This window comes from Mustelus asterias, unplaced genomic scaffold, assembly GCF_964213995.1.
Source record: "Mustelus asterias unplaced genomic scaffold, sMusAst1.hap1.1 HAP1_SCAFFOLD_241, whole genome shotgun sequence".
Taxonomy (NCBI): Eukaryota; Metazoa; Chordata; class Chondrichthyes; order Carcharhiniformes; family Triakidae; genus Mustelus; species Mustelus asterias.
In genome coordinates this window covers 404,077-425,110 of record NW_027590213.1, presented here as the reverse complement: position 1 = coordinate 425,110, position 21,034 = coordinate 404,077, and the positions used below count along the sequence as shown (strand labels likewise).

At 46.0% G+C, this 21,034-nt stretch overlaps 3 protein-coding genes across 3 annotated transcripts in view; 2 read left to right on the top strand and 1 right to left on the bottom strand.

Moving 5' to 3' along the window:
* Positions 1–21,034, top strand: part of LOC144485865 (uncharacterized) — a 65,034-nt gene that overhangs the window by 18,862 nt on the left and 25,138 nt on the right. The gene's annotated exons all lie outside the window — the stretch shown is intronic.
* On the bottom strand, positions 1,738–20,944 carry LOC144485854 (uncharacterized). Its single transcript, XM_078203930.1, has 6 exons — positions 20,825–20,944; positions 17,517–18,131; positions 10,613–10,834; positions 10,408–10,491; positions 4,522–5,264; positions 1,738–1,783 (listed from the first exon to the last, which is right to left on the bottom strand). The coding sequence occupies exons 1-6, from the start codon at positions 20,942–20,944 to the stop codon at positions 1,738–1,740; spliced, it is 1,830 nt and encodes a 609-aa protein (XP_078060056.1).
* LOC144485871 (uncharacterized) lies at positions 6,485–11,540 on the top strand. The gene is made up of 2 exons (XM_078203948.1): positions 6,485–6,541; positions 7,561–11,540. Exon 2 carries the CDS (start codon positions 7,911–7,913, stop codon positions 8,670–8,672), a length of 762 nt encoding a protein of 253 aa, XP_078060074.1. The 5' UTR covers positions 6,485–6,541; positions 7,561–7,910; the 3' UTR covers positions 8,673–11,540.

Here is a 21,034-nt window from a genome sequence, read left to right as displayed (position 1 = left end):
TGACAGCCAGGCGGTGGAGCTGAGGGCTGAATTTAGCTGAGAATAACAGGGCCTGTGTCCCATTTGAGAAACTGCCCTGGGCGTCGCACTAATAGAGAGACAGGAAGGTGCTGGAGGACTGAGTGGGAAATGGGCCTCCAACCAATTGTTATATCAGTCACTCAGAGCTAAAGAGAAACCTGTCTCTTTAAATACATAAACAGGGAAGAGGCTGCACTGAAATCTGTCCCTTTTAACCTGCACAAAAGTTGGAGGATGAGATTGACAGGAGTCCATTCAGCCCATCATACCCATGCTATCTCTTTGAAAGGACTGATTCATCCAACTGCTCTGTTCTTTCCCCACAGCCCTGAAAATTCTTCCCTTTCAAGTCTTTACCCTTTGGAAAGATTCTATTGAATCTGTTTTCAGGCAGATGAGAACAACTCGCTGTGTCAAAAAATAAAATAAAATCTCATCTCCCCCTCTGGCTCCTTTGCCAATTACCTTAGAGGGACTCACTTTCTGTTAAAGAGCCTGCCAACACCTCTCACCTGCTTTCCCTAAAGTGCATCAATCTCATCAGGGAAAATCCAGAAAAATCAAATATTTTTCCTGATAAAAGTTTATTAATGAAACAGAACATGGTTAAAACAAACAGAAAATGACTTGAAGATCAAAGACAACCAGAGTAAAAGGATCTTCACAATGTTCTGGACACAAATGGTTTCTCTTTAATTCATCTGTAGCCTGTTCCCTGCCCTCTTTGTGGAACACCTCCACTCAGTCCACAAGCATGACCCTGACCTTCCGCTTGCCATTAGAATTCACCACCTTGCTCTCACACTCACATTTCTGTCCTCGGCCTGCTGCAATGTTCCGGAGAAGCCCAACACAAGCTGGACAAACAGCCCCTCATCTTCCGATGAGGCACTTTACAGCCTTCTGGACTCAACATTGAGTTCAACAACTTCACACCCTGAACTCTCTCCTCCATTTTGATTTGTTTCTTTTTGCTGAGTGCCAGTCTGTATCTTGTCTTCATGGTTTTTTTTGCTTCCAGACAGAGCTGTCCTTTATTCTGCCATTAACACTTATTTTGGACCAATGATTTGTTTCTTTTGTACAACCTTCCCCTCTCCATTTCATCTTGCCCGCACTCTCACCAATCCCTGACTTTCCATTTTGCTCTGACCATTATTCGGTGACTAATTCGAATTCTTTCCAACATTCCAGTTTAATGTGACAAGAAGAACAGGAGTCAACCCTTAATTCTCTTAACAACCTTCCTTTATTGAACATTTTAGGTGCCAACTCAAACTTAAAAGGTTGCAACACTTCAGCTCTCGACTGAACATTAATTATTTAACTGAAAATAGACGCTACCCGTAAACACGAAGTCCGTTCCCGATGTGGAATCTGTCCTTTTGGTCCCGTATTGTCTGGAGACAATACACATCTCTTTAACCTGTGCTTAATGCTCCTCCACTCACATTGTCTGTATCTTTAAGATCTGGTTGGCTGTAGGGATTCGCATTCTAATCAGTATTCTGTAACTTGATTTTGTGTCTCTGTGCCCTGTTTGAGAGCAGATTTCCACTCCATCTGACGAAGGAGCAGCGCTCCGAAAGCTAATGGTATTTGCTACCAAATAAACCTGTTGGACTTTAACCTGGTGTTGTTAAAACTCTTACTGTGTTTACCCCAGTCCAATGCCGGCATCTCCACATCATGACTTTTGGTCCCTGACAATGTTCTTCAGGGCACGTCGTCTTCTTCTGGTGGTTGATCTCTCGGGTTATCACTGCAGACAAAGAGCTGCACGTCTTTTATCGACAAATTGTTTCAACTTTCCAGACGATTCGATGGCACCCAGCCAATGGTGTAACCAGAAACTGATCACGTGGCATACACAGCCAGCGAAATTACTTGTAAATGACACCATTATGTTTGGTTTGATCGCGTGTAGCTCACATCTCTTCCATAGAACTTGGTGCCATCATGTCTACCTCAAAGTAAACAACTTCCCACATTTGAGGTCTCTCATGGCAGACTGGTGCAGAACAAAGAACAATACAGCACAGGAACAGGCCCTTTGGCCCTCCCAGCCCGTGCCGCTCCCTGGTCCAAACTAGACCATTCTTTTGTATCCCTCCATTCCCACTCCGTTCATATGGCTATCTGGATAAGTCTTAAACGTTCCCAGTGTGTCCGCCTCCACCACCTTGCCTGGCAGCGCATTCCAGGCCCCCACCACCCTCTGTGTAAAATATGTCCTTCTGATATCTGTGTTAAACCTTCCCCCCCTCACCTTGAACCTATGACCCCTCGTGAACGTCACCACCGATCTGGGAAAAAGCTTCCCACCGTTCACCCTATCTATGCCTTTCATAATTTTATACACCTCTATTAGGTCACCCCACATCCTCCGACTTTCCAGTGAGAACAACCCCAGTTTACCCAATCTCTCCTCATGACTAAGCCCTTCCATACCAGGCAACATCCTGGTAAACCTCCTCTGCACTCTCTCTAAAGCCTCCACGTCCTTCTGGTAGTGTGGCGACCAGAACTGGATGCATTATTCCAAATGCGGCCAAACCAACGTTCTATACGTCTGCAACATCAGACCCCAACTTTTATATTCTATGCCCCATCCTATAAAGGCAAGCATGCCATATGCCTTCTTCACTACCTTCTCCACCTGTGATGTCACCTTCAAGGATCTGTGGACTTGCACAGGGGTGGGTGGGGTCACATGGGATCAGAGGTGAGCTGGCAAGGTAGATACAAAACTGGCTCTGTCAAAGAAGACAGAGGGTAGCAGTGGAAGGGTGTGTTTCTGAATGGAGGGCTGTGACAAGTGGTGTTCCACAGGGATCAGTGCTGGAACCTTTGCTGTTTGTGATATATATAAATGATTTGGAGGAAAATGTAACTGGATTGATTAGTAAGGTTGCAGATGACACAAAAGTTGGTGGATTTGCAGATAGCAATGAGGACCATCAGAGGATACAGCAGGATATAGATCAGTTGGAGACTTGGGCGGAGAGATGGCAGATGGAGTTTAATCTGGACAAATGTGAGGTAATGCATTTTGAAAGGTCTAATACAGATAGGAAATATACAGTAAATGGCAGAACCTTTACGAGTATTAATAGGCAAAGGGATCTGGGTACACAGGTCACTGAAAGTGGCAATGCAGGTGGAAAAGGTAGTCAAGAAGGCATACGGCATGCTTGCCTTCATCGGCCAGGGTATTGAGTTTAAAAATTGGCAAGTCATGTTGCAGCTTTATAGAACCATAGGTAGGCCGCACTTAGAATATAGTGTTCAATTCTGGTCACCACACTACCAGAAAGATATGGAGGCTTTGGAGAGGGTAGAAAAAAGATTTACCAGGATGTTGCCTGGTGTGGAGGGCATTAGCTATGAGGAGAGGTTGGAGAAACTTGGTTTGTTCTCACTGGAGCGATGGAGGTTGAGGGGAGACCTGATGGAAGTCTACAAGATTATGAGAAGCATGGACAGAGTGGATAGTCAGAAGCTTTTTCCCAGGGTGGAAGAGTCAATTATTAGGGGGCATAGGTTTAAGGTGTGAGGGGCAAGATTTAAAGGAGATGTACGAGGCAAGTTTTTTTACACAGAGTAGTGGGTGCCTGGAACTCGTTGCCGGGGGAGGTAGTGGAAGCGGATATGGTCGTGACTTTTAAGAGGCGACTTGACAAGTACATGACTAGGATGGGAATAGAGGGATATGATCCCCGGAAGAGTTGGGGGTTTCAGTTCAGTTGGGCAGTCTGGTCGGTGCAGGCTTGGAGGGCCGAAGGGCCTGTTCCTGTGCTGTAATTTTCTTCGTTCTTTGTTCATTTTGTCAACACAGAAAGCTTCAGGTCACAGTTCCAGACCAGGTCATCACTCACAGTAACTCTGCAGCCTGCATCTGTTTTTAATTATAAGTTGACCAAAAATCCCAGCATGCCTAATTCTTAGTCACCGTTGCTTTTAAAAGCTAATATTGCCATTACGGAAGTCAAAAATTATTGTTGTAGTGGATCTTTGACCAAGTACATGACTCTCCCCCTTTCCCACTTACTTCAAACCCATTACATTTCTCCCTCTCTTTAGTTCTGAAGTAGAGTTACATTGGACGTGAAACATTAACTCTGTTTCTCTCTCCACAGATGCTGCCAGACCTGCTGTGTTTTTCCTGTTCTTTGTGTTTATTTCAGATCTACTTGTAGTGGTAGGAAAAGCACTATTTACTATCCAGGATAAAATAAATGTCCTTGATCAGCTTTTGTGGATCATTTCAGTGGCAATGTGCTCTCCCAGGCTCTAAGAGCATCAGCCCACTGGAAGCAAAGTCGTGAGACCGGCCAGACCAGCAGAAAGAATCTCTCCGACCCTCCCACTTCACCAATAGCAGAATCCAACCCCTGTAATCACTTGTGAACTTGCTGGTGTCTCTGCAGGTTGGATGATCGATTGCATCTCTTCCCACACTGAGAGCAGGTGAACGGTCTCTCCCCGGTGTGAACTTGCTGGTGTCTCCGCAGTGTGGATGACCTCCTAAACCTCTTTGAGCAGTGAGAGCAGCTAAATGGTCTCTCGTCAGTGTGAATGGGTTGGTGGACCATCAGTTCCCGAGAGCTTTTGAAGCCACTCCCACAGTCAGAGCATTTAAAGGGTCTCTCCTGGGTGTGAGTGACCTTGTGACTCAACAGGTTGGGCAACTGAGTGAACCCCTTCCCACACACAGAGCAGGTGTACGGTCTCTCTCTGGTGTGAACCCGTTGGTGGGTCAACAGATTGTTCAACCGAGTGAATCCTTTCCCACAGTCAGAGCAGGTGAACGGCTTCTCCCCGGTGTGAATGCGCTGGTGGGTCAGCAGATTGTTTAACCGAGAGAATCCTTTCCCACACACAGAGCAGGTGAATGGTCTCTCCCCGGTGTGAATTTGCTGGTGTACTTGCAGGTTGTATGATGTTTTAAATCTCTTTGTGCAGTGAGAGCAGCTGAACGGTCTCTCCTCAGTGTGAATGCGCTGGTGGGACACCAGATCTCCAGAGCATTTGAAACCACTCCCACAGTCAGAGCATTTAAAGGGTCTCTCATTAGTGTGAGTGAGATTGTGTTTCAGCAGGTTGGATAACTGACTGAATCCCTTCCCACACACAGAGCAGGTGAATGGCCTCTCCCCACTGTGAACTCCCTGGTGTGTTTGTAAATGGGATAATTGAGTGAATCCCTTCCCACACACACAGCAGGTGAATGGTCTCTCTCCAGTGTGACTGCGCCGATGAGTTTCCAGTGCAGATGGGAACCTGAATCCTTTCCCACAGTCCCCACATTTACACAATTTCTCCATTGTGCGGGTGTCCTTGTGACTCTCCAGGCTTGACAATCAGTTCAGTCACAACATAACATGGGTGCGGTCTCTCTGCTGCAATGTATTTTCAGGCTGTCTAACTGGTTAAAGTTCTTTCCACAGTCACTGCATGTTTCAGTGTGTGTGTGTCTCGGTGCTTTTCCAGCCACACTGATGTTTAAAATCTCCTGAAGCAGACAGAGCAGAGAAACATTTCCATTCTAGATTCAAAGGTCGATGATATTCAGGTCCCAATTAACTGAGTGGCTATGTTAGCTTTTGATGTGAAGATTGGTTTGATATTCGTCTTTAAATCTTCACCTTCTGATATCCTGCAAAAGGAATTTATAAAAGTCATCAATGTCAGCACAGGATAGAAATTCAGAACAGACAATTCTAGTTTCTATAGAACATTCTTTCCTCTCTCATTCCCCAAAAGCTGTAAATCTCCATCCCACACACTCTCCCTCCATTCTCACTCTGCTGTATCTAATATTCACCCTCCCAATTCTCCTGAAGGTGCTGATTGAGGCTGATTGACAGATCCATGCTCACTGCTTCCTGTCCTGGACACAGAGAGCTGAAAATGTACCTGCAGGCTGCCAGACAGATAAATGTCTACATTAGTGGACGAATAATGTGTGGAAGAAACCGGCTGGATTCACTCCCTTTCCCTTCAGTTGCTGCAAGTCCCCAATTTTCCCCAGAATGAGAAAAGAAATGGAAAGGGGGAAACATTGATTTCCTCCCAGATGTTGCCCAGAGGAAGTTTCACTCTGAAAATCATTGGACAACTTCCGCATTGAGACGTCACAATCAGCCATGAGGAATTACTCGGCTCCGCAGTGACGTCTCCGCCTTCCAGTGCGCAGGCCCGGGCGCGCCCCCACCTGTTCACCCTCCTTCCTCTGCACCTCATCGAGCCGAGGTTTCCAGGCAACCGGCTGACGGCTCCGGCCAGAGCGAGAAGCCGCTCGGTGATCTCCCCCGCCCCACCAGGGACTGCGCATGTCCAAAGGGAGAGGGGAGCCTGCGCATGTGCGGGGCTGTGCCCACCCTCCCTGCAAGTTGACCAATGGGAAGAGTCGGAGGACCGGAAGGACTCTGGTCCTCCAGCCAATTAGAGCGCGGGCTTTGTGTGAATGAGGATTGCGCTTCAGAAAACCTAAAACTTGCTCCTGTCAGCAACATCTGTGAGTAAAATGTTCTCCTTCTTTCCATTTCTTATTATTTCTAGTTGTGTAATATATTACTGCAGCTACATTATATATTTCCAGTTATAAACTCATTGCAGCACAGAAGGAGCTAATTGAGTAACTCGAGTCATGGAATCCCTACAAAGCAGAAAGAGGCCTGTTGGCCCATGAAGTCTGCACTGACTCTCCAACAGAGCATTCTTCCCAACCTTCTCCCAGTCGTACGACGGATTTATCCTGCTAATCCCCCCAACCCACACACCCTGGGACACGAAATGGCAATTGAGCATGGCCAATCAACCTAACCTGTCCATTTTATAAACAGTGAGAAGTGTCACAATACCACGTTAAAGTCCAACAGGTTTATTTGATAGCACGAGCTTTCGGAGCGCTGCTCCTTCATCAGGTGAATGGCCACTCACCTGATGAACCTGGTGTTGTGTACCCACCCCAGTCCAATGCCGACATCTCCATGTCATCTTATAACTGCAGATTGATTCTCTGTAGAATCCTGTTCTATCTTTCTATCAACATTCCTCTGCAAGTTGTATTTCCTTCAAGTACCCACCCAATTTCATTTTGAAATGATTGAACATCTTCTGTTCCACCATCCTCATAGGCAGTGAGTTCTAGATCATGTGCTCTCCCTACCTCAATATAAATCTTCCTCAAATCCCTGCTCGATCACTACTCAAGTAATGTCCTGTATATTACACTTTTATCCAGTATTATAGACATCTGTCTGGCAGCCTGCATGGAGATTTTCAGCTCCCTGTGTCCAGGACAGGAAGCCATGAGCATGGATCTGTCAATCAGTCTGAATCAGTACCTTCAGGAGAATTGGGAGGGTGAATATTAGATACAGCAGAGTGAGAATGGAGGGAGAGTGTCAGGGATGGAGATTCACAGCTTTTGAAGAATGAGAGAGGAAAGAATGTTCCATAGAAACTAGAATTGTCTGTTCTGAATTTCTATTCTGTGCTGACACTGATGACTTTTGTAAATTCCTTTCACAGGATATCAGAAGGTGAGAATTTACAGACAGAAATCTCAAACCAAACGTCACATCAACATCTGACAGAGTCACTCAATTCATTGGGACCTCAATATCATCGACCTTTGAAGCTAGAAGAAATGTTTCTCTGTTCTGTCTGCTTCAGGAGATTTTAAGCATCAGTGTGACTGGATAAGTGACACACACACACCCGAGTGAGAGTGTTCCAGTGCACTGAGTGTGGAAAGAGCTTTAACCAGTTACACAGCCTGAAAATACATCGCAGCATTCACAGCGGGAGAGACTGTACTCGTGTTCTGTGTGAGATTTAACTGATTGTTTAACCTGAAGAGTCACAAGGACACCCGCACCATGGAGAAACCGTGGAAATGTGGGGACTGTGGGAAAGGATTCAGTTTTCCATCTATGCTGGAGATTCATCGGCGCAGTCACACTGGGGAGAGGCCGTTCACCTGCTCTGTGTGTGGGAAGGGATACACTCAGATAATTGATTTACAGAGACACCAGCGAGTTCACACTGGGGAGAGGCCATTTACTTGCTCTGAGTGTGGGAAAGGATTCACTCGGTTGTCCAGTCTGCAGAGACACCATCGATTTCACACTGGGGAGAGACCTTTCATCTGCTCTGTGTGTGGGAAGGGATTCACTCAGTTAATTGATTTGCAGAGCCATCAGCGAGTTCACACTGGGGAGAGGCCGTTCACTTGCTCTGTGTGTGGGAAAGGATTCAGTGTGGCATCAGGCCTGCGGAGACACCAGTTAGTTCACACTGGGGAGAGGCCGTTCACATGCTCTGTGTGTGGGAAAGGATTCAGTCAGTTGCCCTACTTGTTGAGGCACAATGTCACTCACACCCAAGAGAGACCCTTTAAATGCTCTGACTGTGGGAGGGATTTCAAAAGCTCTCAGCTAATGATGTCCCACCAGCGCATTCACACTGAGGAGAGACCTTTCAGCTGCTCTCACTGCACAAAGAGATTCAGATCGTCATCTGCCCTGCGGACACACCAGCGAGTTCACACTGGGGAGAGGCCATTCCCCTGCACCGTGTGTGGGAAGGGATTCACTCAGTCATCCCGACTGCAGAAACACCAGCGAGTTCACAAGTCATAGAGTCATACAGTACAGAAGAGGCCTTTCAGCCCATCGAGTCTGCACTGACAAAACTATACTAAATTTACACTCATCCATTTTCCAGCACTTGGCTGATGGTGTTTGAACTGTCAAAACATTCAAGTGCTCATCCATGTGCTTTTTAAAGGTTGTGAGGTTTCCCGCCTCCACTACCCTCCCAGACAGTGAATTCCAGACTCCCACCACCCTCTGGGTGAAAACATTTTTCCTCAAATCCCCCAAAACCTCCTGCCCCTCACCTTAAAATGATGCCCCCTCGTTATTGACCTTTCAACTAAGGGGAACAGCTGCTTCCTATCCAATCTGTCCAAACCCCTCACAATCTTATACACCTCAATCATGTCCCCCCTCAGCCTTCTCTGCTCTCAAGAAAACAATCCAAGCCTATCGAGTCTCTCCTTATAGCTCAGCTGCTCCATCCAAGGCAACATCCTGGTGAATCTCCTCTGCACCCCCTCCAGTGCAATCACATCCTTCCTATGGTGAGGCGATCAGAATGAGTACAAACTGGGGTCAAGCAGGGCTGCGTCATTGCACCAACGTTCATCCCCACCTTCCCCGCAGCAACACTCCACCCCAGCACCATGAAGCTCCCCACTGCAGTCGAGCTAACTGACTGGACCAGTAGGAAACTTTCAATCTCCGACCCCTCCAGGCCAGAACCAAGACCAGCCAAGCCTCAGTCATCGGGCTGCAGTACGCAGACTCTAAGGGGGGTGGGGGGGAGGTGATGGCCCAGTGGGTATTATTGCTAGACTATTAATCCAGAAATTCAGCTAATGTTCTGGGGGTCCGGGTTCGAATCCCGCCATGGCAGATGGTGGAATTTGAATTCAATTAAATAAAATTAAGAACCTACTGATTATCATGAAACCATTGTCGATTGTCGGAAAAACCCATCTGGTTCACCAGTGCCCTTTAGGGAAGGAAATCTGCTGCCCTTACCTGGCCTGGCCTACATATGACTCCAGAGCCACAGCAATGTGGTTGTCTCTCGAATGCCCTACAAGGGCAACTAGGATGGCAATAAATGTCCCATAAATGAATGAAGAAAATGCCTATTTGATTTGATTTATTATTGACACGTATTAGTACACAGTGAAGAGGATTATTTCTTGCACGCGATACAGAAAAACCATAACGTACATAAGGAAGGAAATGAGAGAGTGCAGAATGTTACAGCCATAGCTGGGGTGCAGAGAAACATCAACTTAATGCGAGGTAGGTCCATTCAAAAGTTTGATGGCAGCAGGGAAGAAGCTGTTCTTGAGTCGGTTGGTTCGTGTCCTCAGACTTGTTTCTTTTTCCCCGATGGAAGAAAGCGGAAGAGAGAATGTCCGTGGTGCGTGGGGTCCTTAATTATGCTGGCTGCTTTTCCGAAGCAGTGGGAAGTGTCGACAGTGTCAATGGATGGGAGGCTGGTTTGAACGATGGACTGATCTTCGTTCACGACCTGAGTGAGTCTGTGCGCACACTCAGGGGTTGATCAAGGGCATTTTTACAGTAACTTCATTGCAGTGTTAATGTAAGCCCACTTGTGACACTAATCAAAAAGCTTAAACTCGTCGACATATTCACTGAGACATATGAGAGAATGGGCCTCAGACTAAACATCTGGGAAACAAAGGTTCTCTACCAGCCCACTCCTGCTCCCCCTCCCCGACCCATCAAGATCCACAGTGAGCCCCTGGGTAACATGGATCATTCCCCACACCTCGGGAGCCCTCTGTCGGCACGGGCAAACATCGACGATGAAATCCAGCATCGACTCCAATGGGCCAGTGCAGGCTTCGGACGCCTGAGGAACAGAGTTCAAAGCCCGAGACCTCAAATCCAGCAACAAGCTCATGGTCTGCAGAGCAGCCGTGGTCCCTGCCCTCCTGTATCCATCAGAAACATGGACAATGTACAACACACACCTCAAATCCCTGGAGAGATGTCACCAACGTTGCCTCCACAAAATCCTGCAAATCCACTGGCAGGATAGGCTTACCACCGTGAGTGTCCTCTCCCAGGCCAATATCCCCAGTATCGAGGCACTGGTCACACTTGACCAGCTGTGATGGGCGGGCCACATTGTCCACAAGCCCCACACAAGACTCCTGAAACAAGTGCTGTACTCCGAGCTCCGCAATGGCAAACTGTTGGAGAAGGTTCCTGATAGGTTGGAGAAATTTTAAACCATGAGGCATTTCAGACACTAACAGAACCACCAGCATTGAGTTAAATGACTAAATCAGACTGAGAAGCTAACAAGGAAACAGTCTACACACATGTGAACACAGTAAGAGATTTAAACAAGTAATTCTGATTTAAACATGAATTTTCTGATTTTAAAATGTATGTTAGCTGTATTTTTAAAAGCAATTGCAAACTTTAGCCAAAGGCAGGCTGCTGCAAGGCATGATGGTACAGGGACACTTACAGACAGGCTACATTCTTCGGAACAATGAAGCCACAGAATGCGCCAACCTTTTCAAGGAAGATTTTAACAAAGTTTCTAAAGGCAGCTTCATGAATATGATTGATTCACACTGTCCAGATAAGACAGTGTCTTCTCAGACGTGAGAACATGCATTTGTCTGGTTTGGCCAGTGACGGAGTAAGAGCCGATTGGAACATTAACTTTGACCTTTGTAGCTAAGCTTCTGGGGTTGCTCAGCAACAAGGGGAAGCAGAGTCAGCAATAGGGGGAGGAAGTGTCCGGATTCTACGGACCAATGAAATCCCATTATGTCAGAGGGTAAAATGCAATTGGTTAAAGTATATGACGTGTAATTAATGATTGATTTGTATTGAAAATGATTGGTTTACACCTGATGAAAGGCAGGAGAATTGATATGAAGAATGTATTATTGATCTATCCTAATGATTGTCAGAGTTATTAGATCAGGATGCTTCTCTTCTAGAGCAGGATTAACTGTCCAATAATTTCTCCCTTCAATCGTTGGTCAAATAAAAGATAAGTCTTTAAACTGGGATACTGGCTTTCATGAGTCTTTGTATTGTCTGAAGATTTTGGCAATACCTGTAGTGGTATCTCCAGCGGTAATGTACCCAGTGTGTTTTGGGGAATGAACTCAGAAGAATCGTTCAACACTCAAGCCTGATTCAATTGACAAACAGTTTATTGAGTTATGCCAGTGGGAGAAGTATGCCTGTCTGGAGACAATACACATCTCTTTAACCTGTGCTTAATACTCCCTCCACTCACATTGTCTGTATCTTTAAGACCTGGTTGGCTGTAGAGATTCGCATTCTAATCAGTATTCTGTAACTTGATTTTGTGTCTCTGTGCACTGTTTGAGAGCAGATTTCCACTCCATCTGACGAAGGAGCAGCGCTCTGAAAGCTAATGGCATTGGCGACCAAATAAACCTGTTGGACTTTAACCTGGTGTTGTTAGAACTCTTACAGGGGGGAGAAGCCACAAGGGCTGATCATGTACAACTCCATCCCACAAGGAAAATCATCAATTCTTATACAGTTACTCAGCCCATCCCAGCTGGACACAATCCAATCAGAATGGTGATAGATTACATACATTACATATAGGTCCAATCAATTAGTGTCTGGGCATCATGGGGCTTTGTGATCAGCTCATGAACAGATAGGTGCCCCCATCATGATGTTTTCCAGACCCCCTTATCTACCATCCCTGGGCTTTCTTTGTACATCGACTCTCTTAGTTTGAAAAGGGTGGATTGAAAAGTTCTCAAATGGATATCGGTGCCCTTCCTTTGTTTTAATCGAACAACCACACAGTCTGGGAATCATTTCATAAGAACATAAGAAATAGGAACAGGAGTAGGCCATCTAGCCCCTCGAGCCTGCCCCGCCATTCAATAAGATCATGGCTGATCTGAAGTGGATCAGTTCCACTTACCCGCCTGATCCCTATAAGTCCTGATTCCCTTACCGATCAGGAATCCATCTATCCGTGATTTAAACATATTCAACGAGGTAGCCTCCACCACTTCAGTGGGCAGAGAATTCCAGAGATTCACCACCCTCTGAAAGAAGAAGTTCCTCCTCAACTCTGTCCTAAACTGACCCCCTTTTATTTTGAGGCTGTGCCCTCTAGTTCTAGTTTCATTTCTAAGTGGAAAGAATCTCTCCATCTCTACCCTATCCAGCCCTTTCATTATCTTACAGGTCTCTATAACATCTCCCCTCAGCCTTCTAAATTCCAACGAATACAAACCCAATCTGCTCAGTCTCTCCTCATAATCAACACCCCTCATCTCTGGTATCAACCTGGTGAACCTTCTCTGCACTCCCTCCAAGGCCAATATATCCTTCCGCAAATAAGGGGACCAATACTGCACACAGTATTCCAGCTGCGGCCTCACCAATGCCCTGTACAGATGCAGCAAGACATCTCTGCTTTTATATTCTATCCCCCTTGCGATATATCTATTTCTATTTATAATCTCTCCTTTTAAAATCTTTCCTTCAGTATCCAATTTCCTTTTCATTGTGTTAATTGCATCAGGAATAAATCTTTGGACCTGACAGGAAATTTAACCCAAGATCAATCCAACACAGGATTGGTCAGAATCATTTCACATGTCCCAAATTTTAAATAACTATTACAAATTAAAACTCTCATTCTCACGTGTGAATTTATCCGGATTAACATTCCCACATGTTTAGTAAAATGTCCTGGAAACATATCCCTGGCCAGTAAATATGGGTCCAGGATCATCACTTTTGAAAAAAAAGCTTTATTGATCACACTTCCATTTTAAAGTGCATTTGATTTAAATCACAGACACAAAAGCTCAAAGCTTGAAGCATTCAACACACAAATATCATACATACACAAGCAGAGGATCTGAGCATGTGCTTTACAGCAACAATAACCAAAATAAATTCCTTAAGCGTTCTTGTGGCTCTGTTTTTAAACTTCCAGGAATGCCTTTAATTAAATACTCACGGTAAGGTTAAACCCCATAAAGATAAACCTTAACAAATGTAGCCCAAAACAATGATAAAACACATTTACAAAGATCCACATAAAACAAGAGATGGGTGAGATCCTAAATGAATATTTCTCATCAGTATTTACTGTTGAGAAAAGCATGGATGTTTAGGGAACTCGGGGAAATAAATAGTGATGTCCTGAGGAGTGTACATATCACAGAGAAGGAGGTGCTGGAAATCTTAAAGCGCATCAAGGTAGATAAATCCCTGGGATCTGATTAAGTGTATCCCAGGACACTTCGGGAGGCGAGGGAGGAAATTGTGGGTCCCCTAGCAGAGATATTTGAATCATCAATAATCAGAGGTGAGGTGCCTGAAGATTGGAGGGTGGAAAATGTTGTGCCTTTGTTTAAAAAGGGCTGCAGAGAAAAGCCTGGGAACTACAGGCCGGTGTGATTCACATCTGGGTAAGTTGTTTGAAGGTATTTTGAGAGAGAGGATCTAACGGCATTTAGAGATGGAAGTACTGATTAGGGACAGTCAGCATGGCTTTGTGAGTGGAAAATCATGTCTCACAAATTTGATTGAGTTTTTTAAAGGGGTAACTAAGAAGGTAGATGAGGGCAGTGCAGTTGATGTTGTCTACATGGACTTTAGCAAAGCCTTTGACAAGGTACCGCATGGTAGGTTGTTGCAGAAGGTTAAATCTCACGGGATCAAGGGTGAGGTAGATAAATGGATACAAAATTGGCTTCTTGATGACAGAAGCCAGAGGGTGGTTGTAGAGGGTTGTTTTTCAACCTGGAGGCCTGTGACCAGCGGTGTACCTCAGGGATCAGTAATGGGTCCCCTGTTGTCATTTATATTGGTGATTTGGATGAGAATTTAGCATGCTTGGTGAGTAAGTTTGCAGATGACACCAAGATTGGTGGACAGTGAAGAAGGTTATCCAGGATTGCAACAGGATCTCGATCAATTGGGCCAGTGGCTGATGGAGTTTAATTTAGATAAATGCGAGGTGATGCATTTTGGTCGATCGAACCAGGGCAGGACTCACTCAGTTAATGGTAGGGCATTGGGGAGAGTTACAGGACAAAGATATCGAGGGGTACAGGTTCACAGCTCCTTGGAAGTGGAGTCACAGGTGGACAGAGTGGTGAAGAAAGCTTTCAGCATGCTTGGTTTCATTGGTCAGAACATTGAATACAGGAGTTGGGATGTCTTGTTGAAGTTGTACAAGACACTGGTAAGGCCACACTTGGAATACTGTGTACAGTTCTGGTCACATTATAGAAAGGATATTATTAAACTAGAAAGAGTGCAGAAAAGATTTATCAGGATGTTACCGGGACTTGATGGTTTGAGTTATAAGGAGAGTGTAAGTTGATAGGGATTCAGGACCGGCACATTCCTGTAAGGATGAAGGATAAGTATGGCAAGTTTTGGGAACTTTGGATAACAAGAGATATTGTGAGTCTAGTCAAAGAGAAATAGGAAGCATTTGCCAAAGCGAGAAAGCTGGGAACACACAAAGCAAGTGTGGAATACAAGGAAAGTAGAAAGAAATTTAAGCAAGGAGTAAGGAGGGCTAAAAGTGGTCACGAAAAAGCCTTGGCCAGCAGGATTAAGAAAAATCCCAAGACTTTTTATACATATATAAAGAGCAAGAGGGTAGCCAGGGAGAGGGTTGGCTCACTCAAGGACAAGGGAGGGAATCTATGCGTGGAGCCAGAGGAAATGGGCGAGGTATTAAATGAGTACTTTGCGTCAGTATTCACCAAAGAGAAGGACTTGGTGGATGATGAGTCTGGGAAAGGGTGTGTAAATGGTTTGAGTCATGTTGAGATCAAAAAGGAGATATTGGGGTTCTTGAGAAACATTAAGATAGACAAGTCCCCAGGGCCTGATGGGATATACCCCAGAATACTGAGAGAGTCTGGGGCCTTGAGATAAATCTTTGTATCCTCACTGGCTATGGGGAGGTCCCAGAGGATTGGAGAATAGCCAATGCTGTTCCTTTGTTTAAGAAGGGTCGCAAGAATAATCCAGGTAATTACAGGCCGGTGAGCCTTACATCAGTGGTCGGGAAATTATTGGAGAGGATTCTTCGAGACAGGATTTATTCCCACTTGGAAATAAATGGACATATTAGTGAGAGGCAACATGGTTTTGTGAAGGGGAGGTCGTGGCTCACTAACTTGATCGAGTTTTTCGAGGAAGTGACGAAGATGATTGATGAGGGTAGGGCAGTGGATGTTGTCTACATGGACTTCAGTAAGACCTTTGACAAGGTCCTTCATGGCAGACTGATGCACAAGGTGAAGTCGCATGGGATCAGAGGTGAGCTGGCAAGGTGGATACAGAACTGGCTCAGTCAAAGAAGACAGGGGGTAGCAGTGGAAGGGTGCATTTCTGAATGGAGGGCTGTGACAAGTGGTGTTCCTCAGGGATCAGTGCTGGGACCTTTGCTGTTTGTAATATATATAAATGATTTGGAGGAAAATGTAACTGGATTGATTAGTACGTTTGCAGACGAAACAAAGGTTGGTGGATTTGCAGATAGTGATGAGGACCATCAGAGGATACAGCAGGATGTAGATCAGTTGGAGACTTGGGCGGAGAGGTGGCAGATGGAGTTTAATCCGGACAAATGTGAGGTAATGCATTTTGGAAGGTCTAATCCAAAAAGGAAATGCACAGTAAATGGCAGAACCCTTAAAAGTATTGATAGGCAGAGGGAACTGGGTGTACAGGTACACAGGTCACTGAATGTGGCAATGCAGGTGGAGAAGGTAGTCAAGAAGACATACGGCATGCTTGCCTTCATCGGCCGGGGCATTGAGTGTAAAAATTGGCAAGTCATGTTGCAGCTTTATAGAACCTTAGTTAGACTGCACTTGGAATATAGTGTTCAATTCTGGTCACCACACTATCAGAAGGATGTGGAGGCTTTGGGGAGGGTACAGAAAAGATTTACCAGGATGTTGCCTGGTATGGAAGGCATTTGCTATGAAGAGAGGTTGGAGAAACGTGGTTTGTTCTCACTGGAACGACAGACGTTGAGGGGGGTGACCTGATAGAAGTCTACAAGATTATGAGAGGCATGGACAGAGTTCATGCTGCGCTATATAATTAGGCCGCACTATATTCCAAGTGTGGCCTAACTAAGGTTTTATAAAGCTGCAACATGATTTGCCAATTTTTACATTCAATGCCCCGGCCGATGAAGGCACGCATGCCGTATGGCTTCTTGACTATCTTCCCCACCTGCATTGCCACATTCAGTGACCTGTGTACCTGTACACCCAGATCCCTTTGCCTATCAATGCTCTTAAGGGTTCTGCCATTTACTGTATATTTCCTATCTGTATTAGACCTTCCAAAATGCATTACCTCACAATTGTCCAGATTAAACTCCATCTGCCATCTCTCCACCCAAGTCTCCAACTAAATCCTGCTGCATCCTCTGACGGTCCTCATCACTATCCGTAATTCAACCAACATTTATGTCGTTCACAAACTTACCAATCAAACATTTTCCTCCAAATCATTTATATATATTACAAACAGCAAAGGTCCCAGCACTGATCCCTGAGGAACACCACTAGTCACAGCCCTCCATTCAGAAACGCATCATTTCACTGCGACCCTCTGTCTTCTCCTGATTAAATATTTCTGAACTTCCTAACACCCTGTCACTCTGAGATCCTTGTGCCATTTGATTCAAAGATCATCAGCCCACTGGAGGCAAAGTCATGTGACCAGCCATTCCAGCAGAAAGAAACCCTCTGACCCAATCCATGGATCAACTGTGAGAATGAACAAAATGCAGTCCTGGATGTAATTGAGAACAGAAACAACAACAGCAGAATCCAACCCCTGGATTCACTCGTGAACTTGTTGGTGTTTCAGCAGCTGGGATGAAACTGTGAATCCCTTCCCACACTGAGAGCAGGTGAAGGGCCTCTCCCCGGTGTGAACGCACTGGTGTATCCGCAGCTCTGATGACTGAATGAATCCCTTCCCACAATGAGAGCAGGTGAATGGTTTCTCCCCAGTGTGAACTCGCTGGTGTCTCTGCAAGTGGGCTGACAAAGTGAATCCTTTCCCACACTGAGAGCAGGTGAACGGCCTCTCCCCTGTGTGACGTAGCTGGTGTCTCTGCAGGTCGGCTGACTGAGTGAATTCCTGCCCACACTGAGAGCAGGTGAACGGCCTCTCTCCAGTGTGAATTCGCTGGTGTGTCCGCAGGTGCGACGACTGAGTGAATCCCTCCCCACACTGAGAGCAGGTGAATGGTCTCTCTCCAGTGTGAACTCGCTGGTGTCTCTGCAGGTGGGATGACTGAGTAAATCCCTTCCCACACTGAGAGCAGGTGAACGGTCTGTCCCCAGTGTGAACTCGCTGGTGTCTCTGCAGGTGGGCTGACCGAGTGAATCCCTCCCCACACTGGGAGCATGTGAACGGCCTCTCTCCAGTGTGAACTCGCTGGTGTGTCTGCAGGCTGGATGACTGAATGAATCCCTCCCCACACTGAGAGCAGGTGAATGGTCTCTCCCCAGTGTGAACTCGCTGGTGCATCTGTAGGCTGGATAACTGATTAAATCCCTTCTTACACTGAGAGCAGATGAATGGCTTCTCCCCAGTATGGCTACGCCGATGAATTTCCAGCTTAGATGGTGCTCCATATCCCTTCCCACAGTCCACACATTTCCATGGTTTCTCCATGGTGCAGGTGTCCTTGCCTCAGTTGCAGCCTTGTCCACACACACAACACAAGTACAGTCTCTTCCAGCTGCGAATGGTGTGATATTTATTCAGGCTGTGTAACTGGTTAAAGCTCTTTAGTCAGTGCACTGGAACACTGTTGGTGTGTTGGTGCTTTTCCAGTCACAGTGATGTTTGAAATCTTTTCAAATCGACAGACTGTACAATCATTTCTCCTTCTAGATTCAAAGGCCGATGATGTTTAGCTCCCAAGGAATATGACTGTCATGTCTCGACGTGACTTTTGAAATTTCTTCCTGTGATTCCTCTTTCAATATCCTGTAAAACAAGTTTTAAAAAGTAATCAGTGTCAGAACAGAATAGAAATTCAGAACAGAAAATTCTAGTTTCTATGGAACATTCTTTCCTCTCTCATTCCCCATACCTGCTGGGGGGTAGGTACAGGGGAAATGTTAGGGGGAAGTTTTTCACACAGAGGGTGGTGGGCGAGTGGAATCGGCTGCTGTCAGTGGTGGTGGAGGCAAAATCAATAGGGGTTTTTAAGAGACTCCTGGATGAGTACATGGGACTTAATAGGATGGAGGGTTACAGGTAGGCCTAAAAGGTAGGGATATGTTCGGCACAACTTGTGGGGCCGAAGGGCCTGTTTTGTGCTGTAGTTTTTCTATGTTTCTATGTTCTAAAAGCTGTGAATCTCCATCCCACACACTCTCCCTCCATTCTCACTCTGCTGTATCTAATATTCACCCCTTCCAATTCTCCTCAAGGTGCTGATTGAGGCTGATTGACAGATCCATGCTCACTGCTTCCACTCCAGCACATAGAAATCATAAGAAATAGAAGCAACAGTTGGCCATTCAGCCCATCAAATTGCCTCAACCATTCATTGGGAATTGGCTGATCTACCTCAGCGCCATTTCCCACATTATCTCCCAGATCACCCAATGTCCTCAATATCTCAAAATTTATCAATCTCCAGCTTGAAAATTCTTGATGACTGAGGCTCCACAGTCCTCTGGGGTGCAGAATTCCAAAACGTCACCACATCCTTGAGTGAGGAAATCCCTCCTCATCTTAACTTTCTCTCCATTTTCCACCTGTTCCCCAAAGCGCTTGACTCCTTTATCAATCAAAAATCAGTCTAACTCACCCTGGAATATATTCAATGACCCTCAGCCTCCACTGATCCCTGTGGAGAAGAAATCCAAAGACTCGAATAGGCAAGAGATGAATGACTGGAAATATATAATGTAGCGACAGTACAATATTAGTCTGTTTTAAGCTCAATCTTCATCCAGAGAGAGAGGAGCAACAATGGAGGAAGCTCCATACGGCCATGCACACAAGTCCCGGACTCTGATTGGCTGGAGGACCAGCGCCCATCCGGTCCTCCACACGTTCCCATTGGTCAATCTGCCGCATGTAGACAATAAGGGGGCGGAACCGGGGCCCACGTGGGGGTGGGCGGGGCTTTGACCGCCTGCTGCGCTGAGCTGGTGTCCAATCCGCAGTGTGCTGCTTCTGTAACCAGTGACATTGCTGCCAATGGGACACTGTGTGCTGGGAACGCCCCTCTGAGTCATTGTGACGGCACAATGGAGCCCTGCCTGAATCAGCCAATAGCAATCACTCTGCTCCGCGGTGACGTCTCCGGGTTCAGGCGCGCGGACCCGGGAGCCCCGCCCCCACCCATTGTTCCCCAGTCTGTACATTCCACACATTGTTAGTCCAGTCAGATAGACATATGTCTGTCTGGCCGCCTGCATGGAGATTTCCAGCTCTCTGTTTCCAGGACAGGATAAACACAGTAAGAAGTTTAACAACACCAGGTTGAAGTCCAACAAGTTTATTTGGTAGCAAATACCACTAGCTTTCAGAGCGCTGCCACTTCGTCAGGTGGAGTGGAGAAATGCTCACAAACAGGGCATACAGAGACACAAACTCAATTTACAGAATAATGATTGGAATGCAGTCTTTACAGATAATCAAGTCTTAAAGGTACAAACAATGTGAATGGAGGGAGCATTAAGCACAGGTTAAAGACAGGACAGCCAGTGAGATTCTGCAAGTCCAGACAAGCTGTGGGGGTTACAGATAGTGTGACAGGAATCCAAGATCCCGGTTGAGGCCGTCCTCATGTGTGCGGAACTTGGCTATCAGTTTCTGCTCATCCAGGACAGGAAGCATGAGCATGGATATGTCCATAGAACGGGTAAGGGTTTGCTCTGCAGAGAGCCAGCATTGAATCAGTGGCCCGAATGGCCCCATTCCAAGCCCTGATGTCTGACTGATCTAAAGAGAGAAATTTCAGCTGCTCCAGTCTCTCCAACTAACTGAATTGCCTCATCATAGAATCGTACAGTGCAGAAAAGGCCCTTCAGCCCATCGAGTCTGCACCGACATGCAAGAAACGCCTGACTTCCCACCTAATCCTATTTACCAGCACCTGGCCCATCATCTTAAATGTTCTGACTTGCCAAGTGCTGGTCCAGGTACTTTTTAAGGATGTGAGGTGCCATTCTCGCAAATCTCCTCTGCATCCTCTCTAAGAACTTCACATCTTCCCTCAAGTCTGAGGCCCACATATAGAGTTCCATTCTCGAGGGATAGAATCGAACAGCAGGGAGGTTATGTTCGACTTGATTAGAAGCGTGATTATACGACACTGGGAATACTGTCAACAGTTG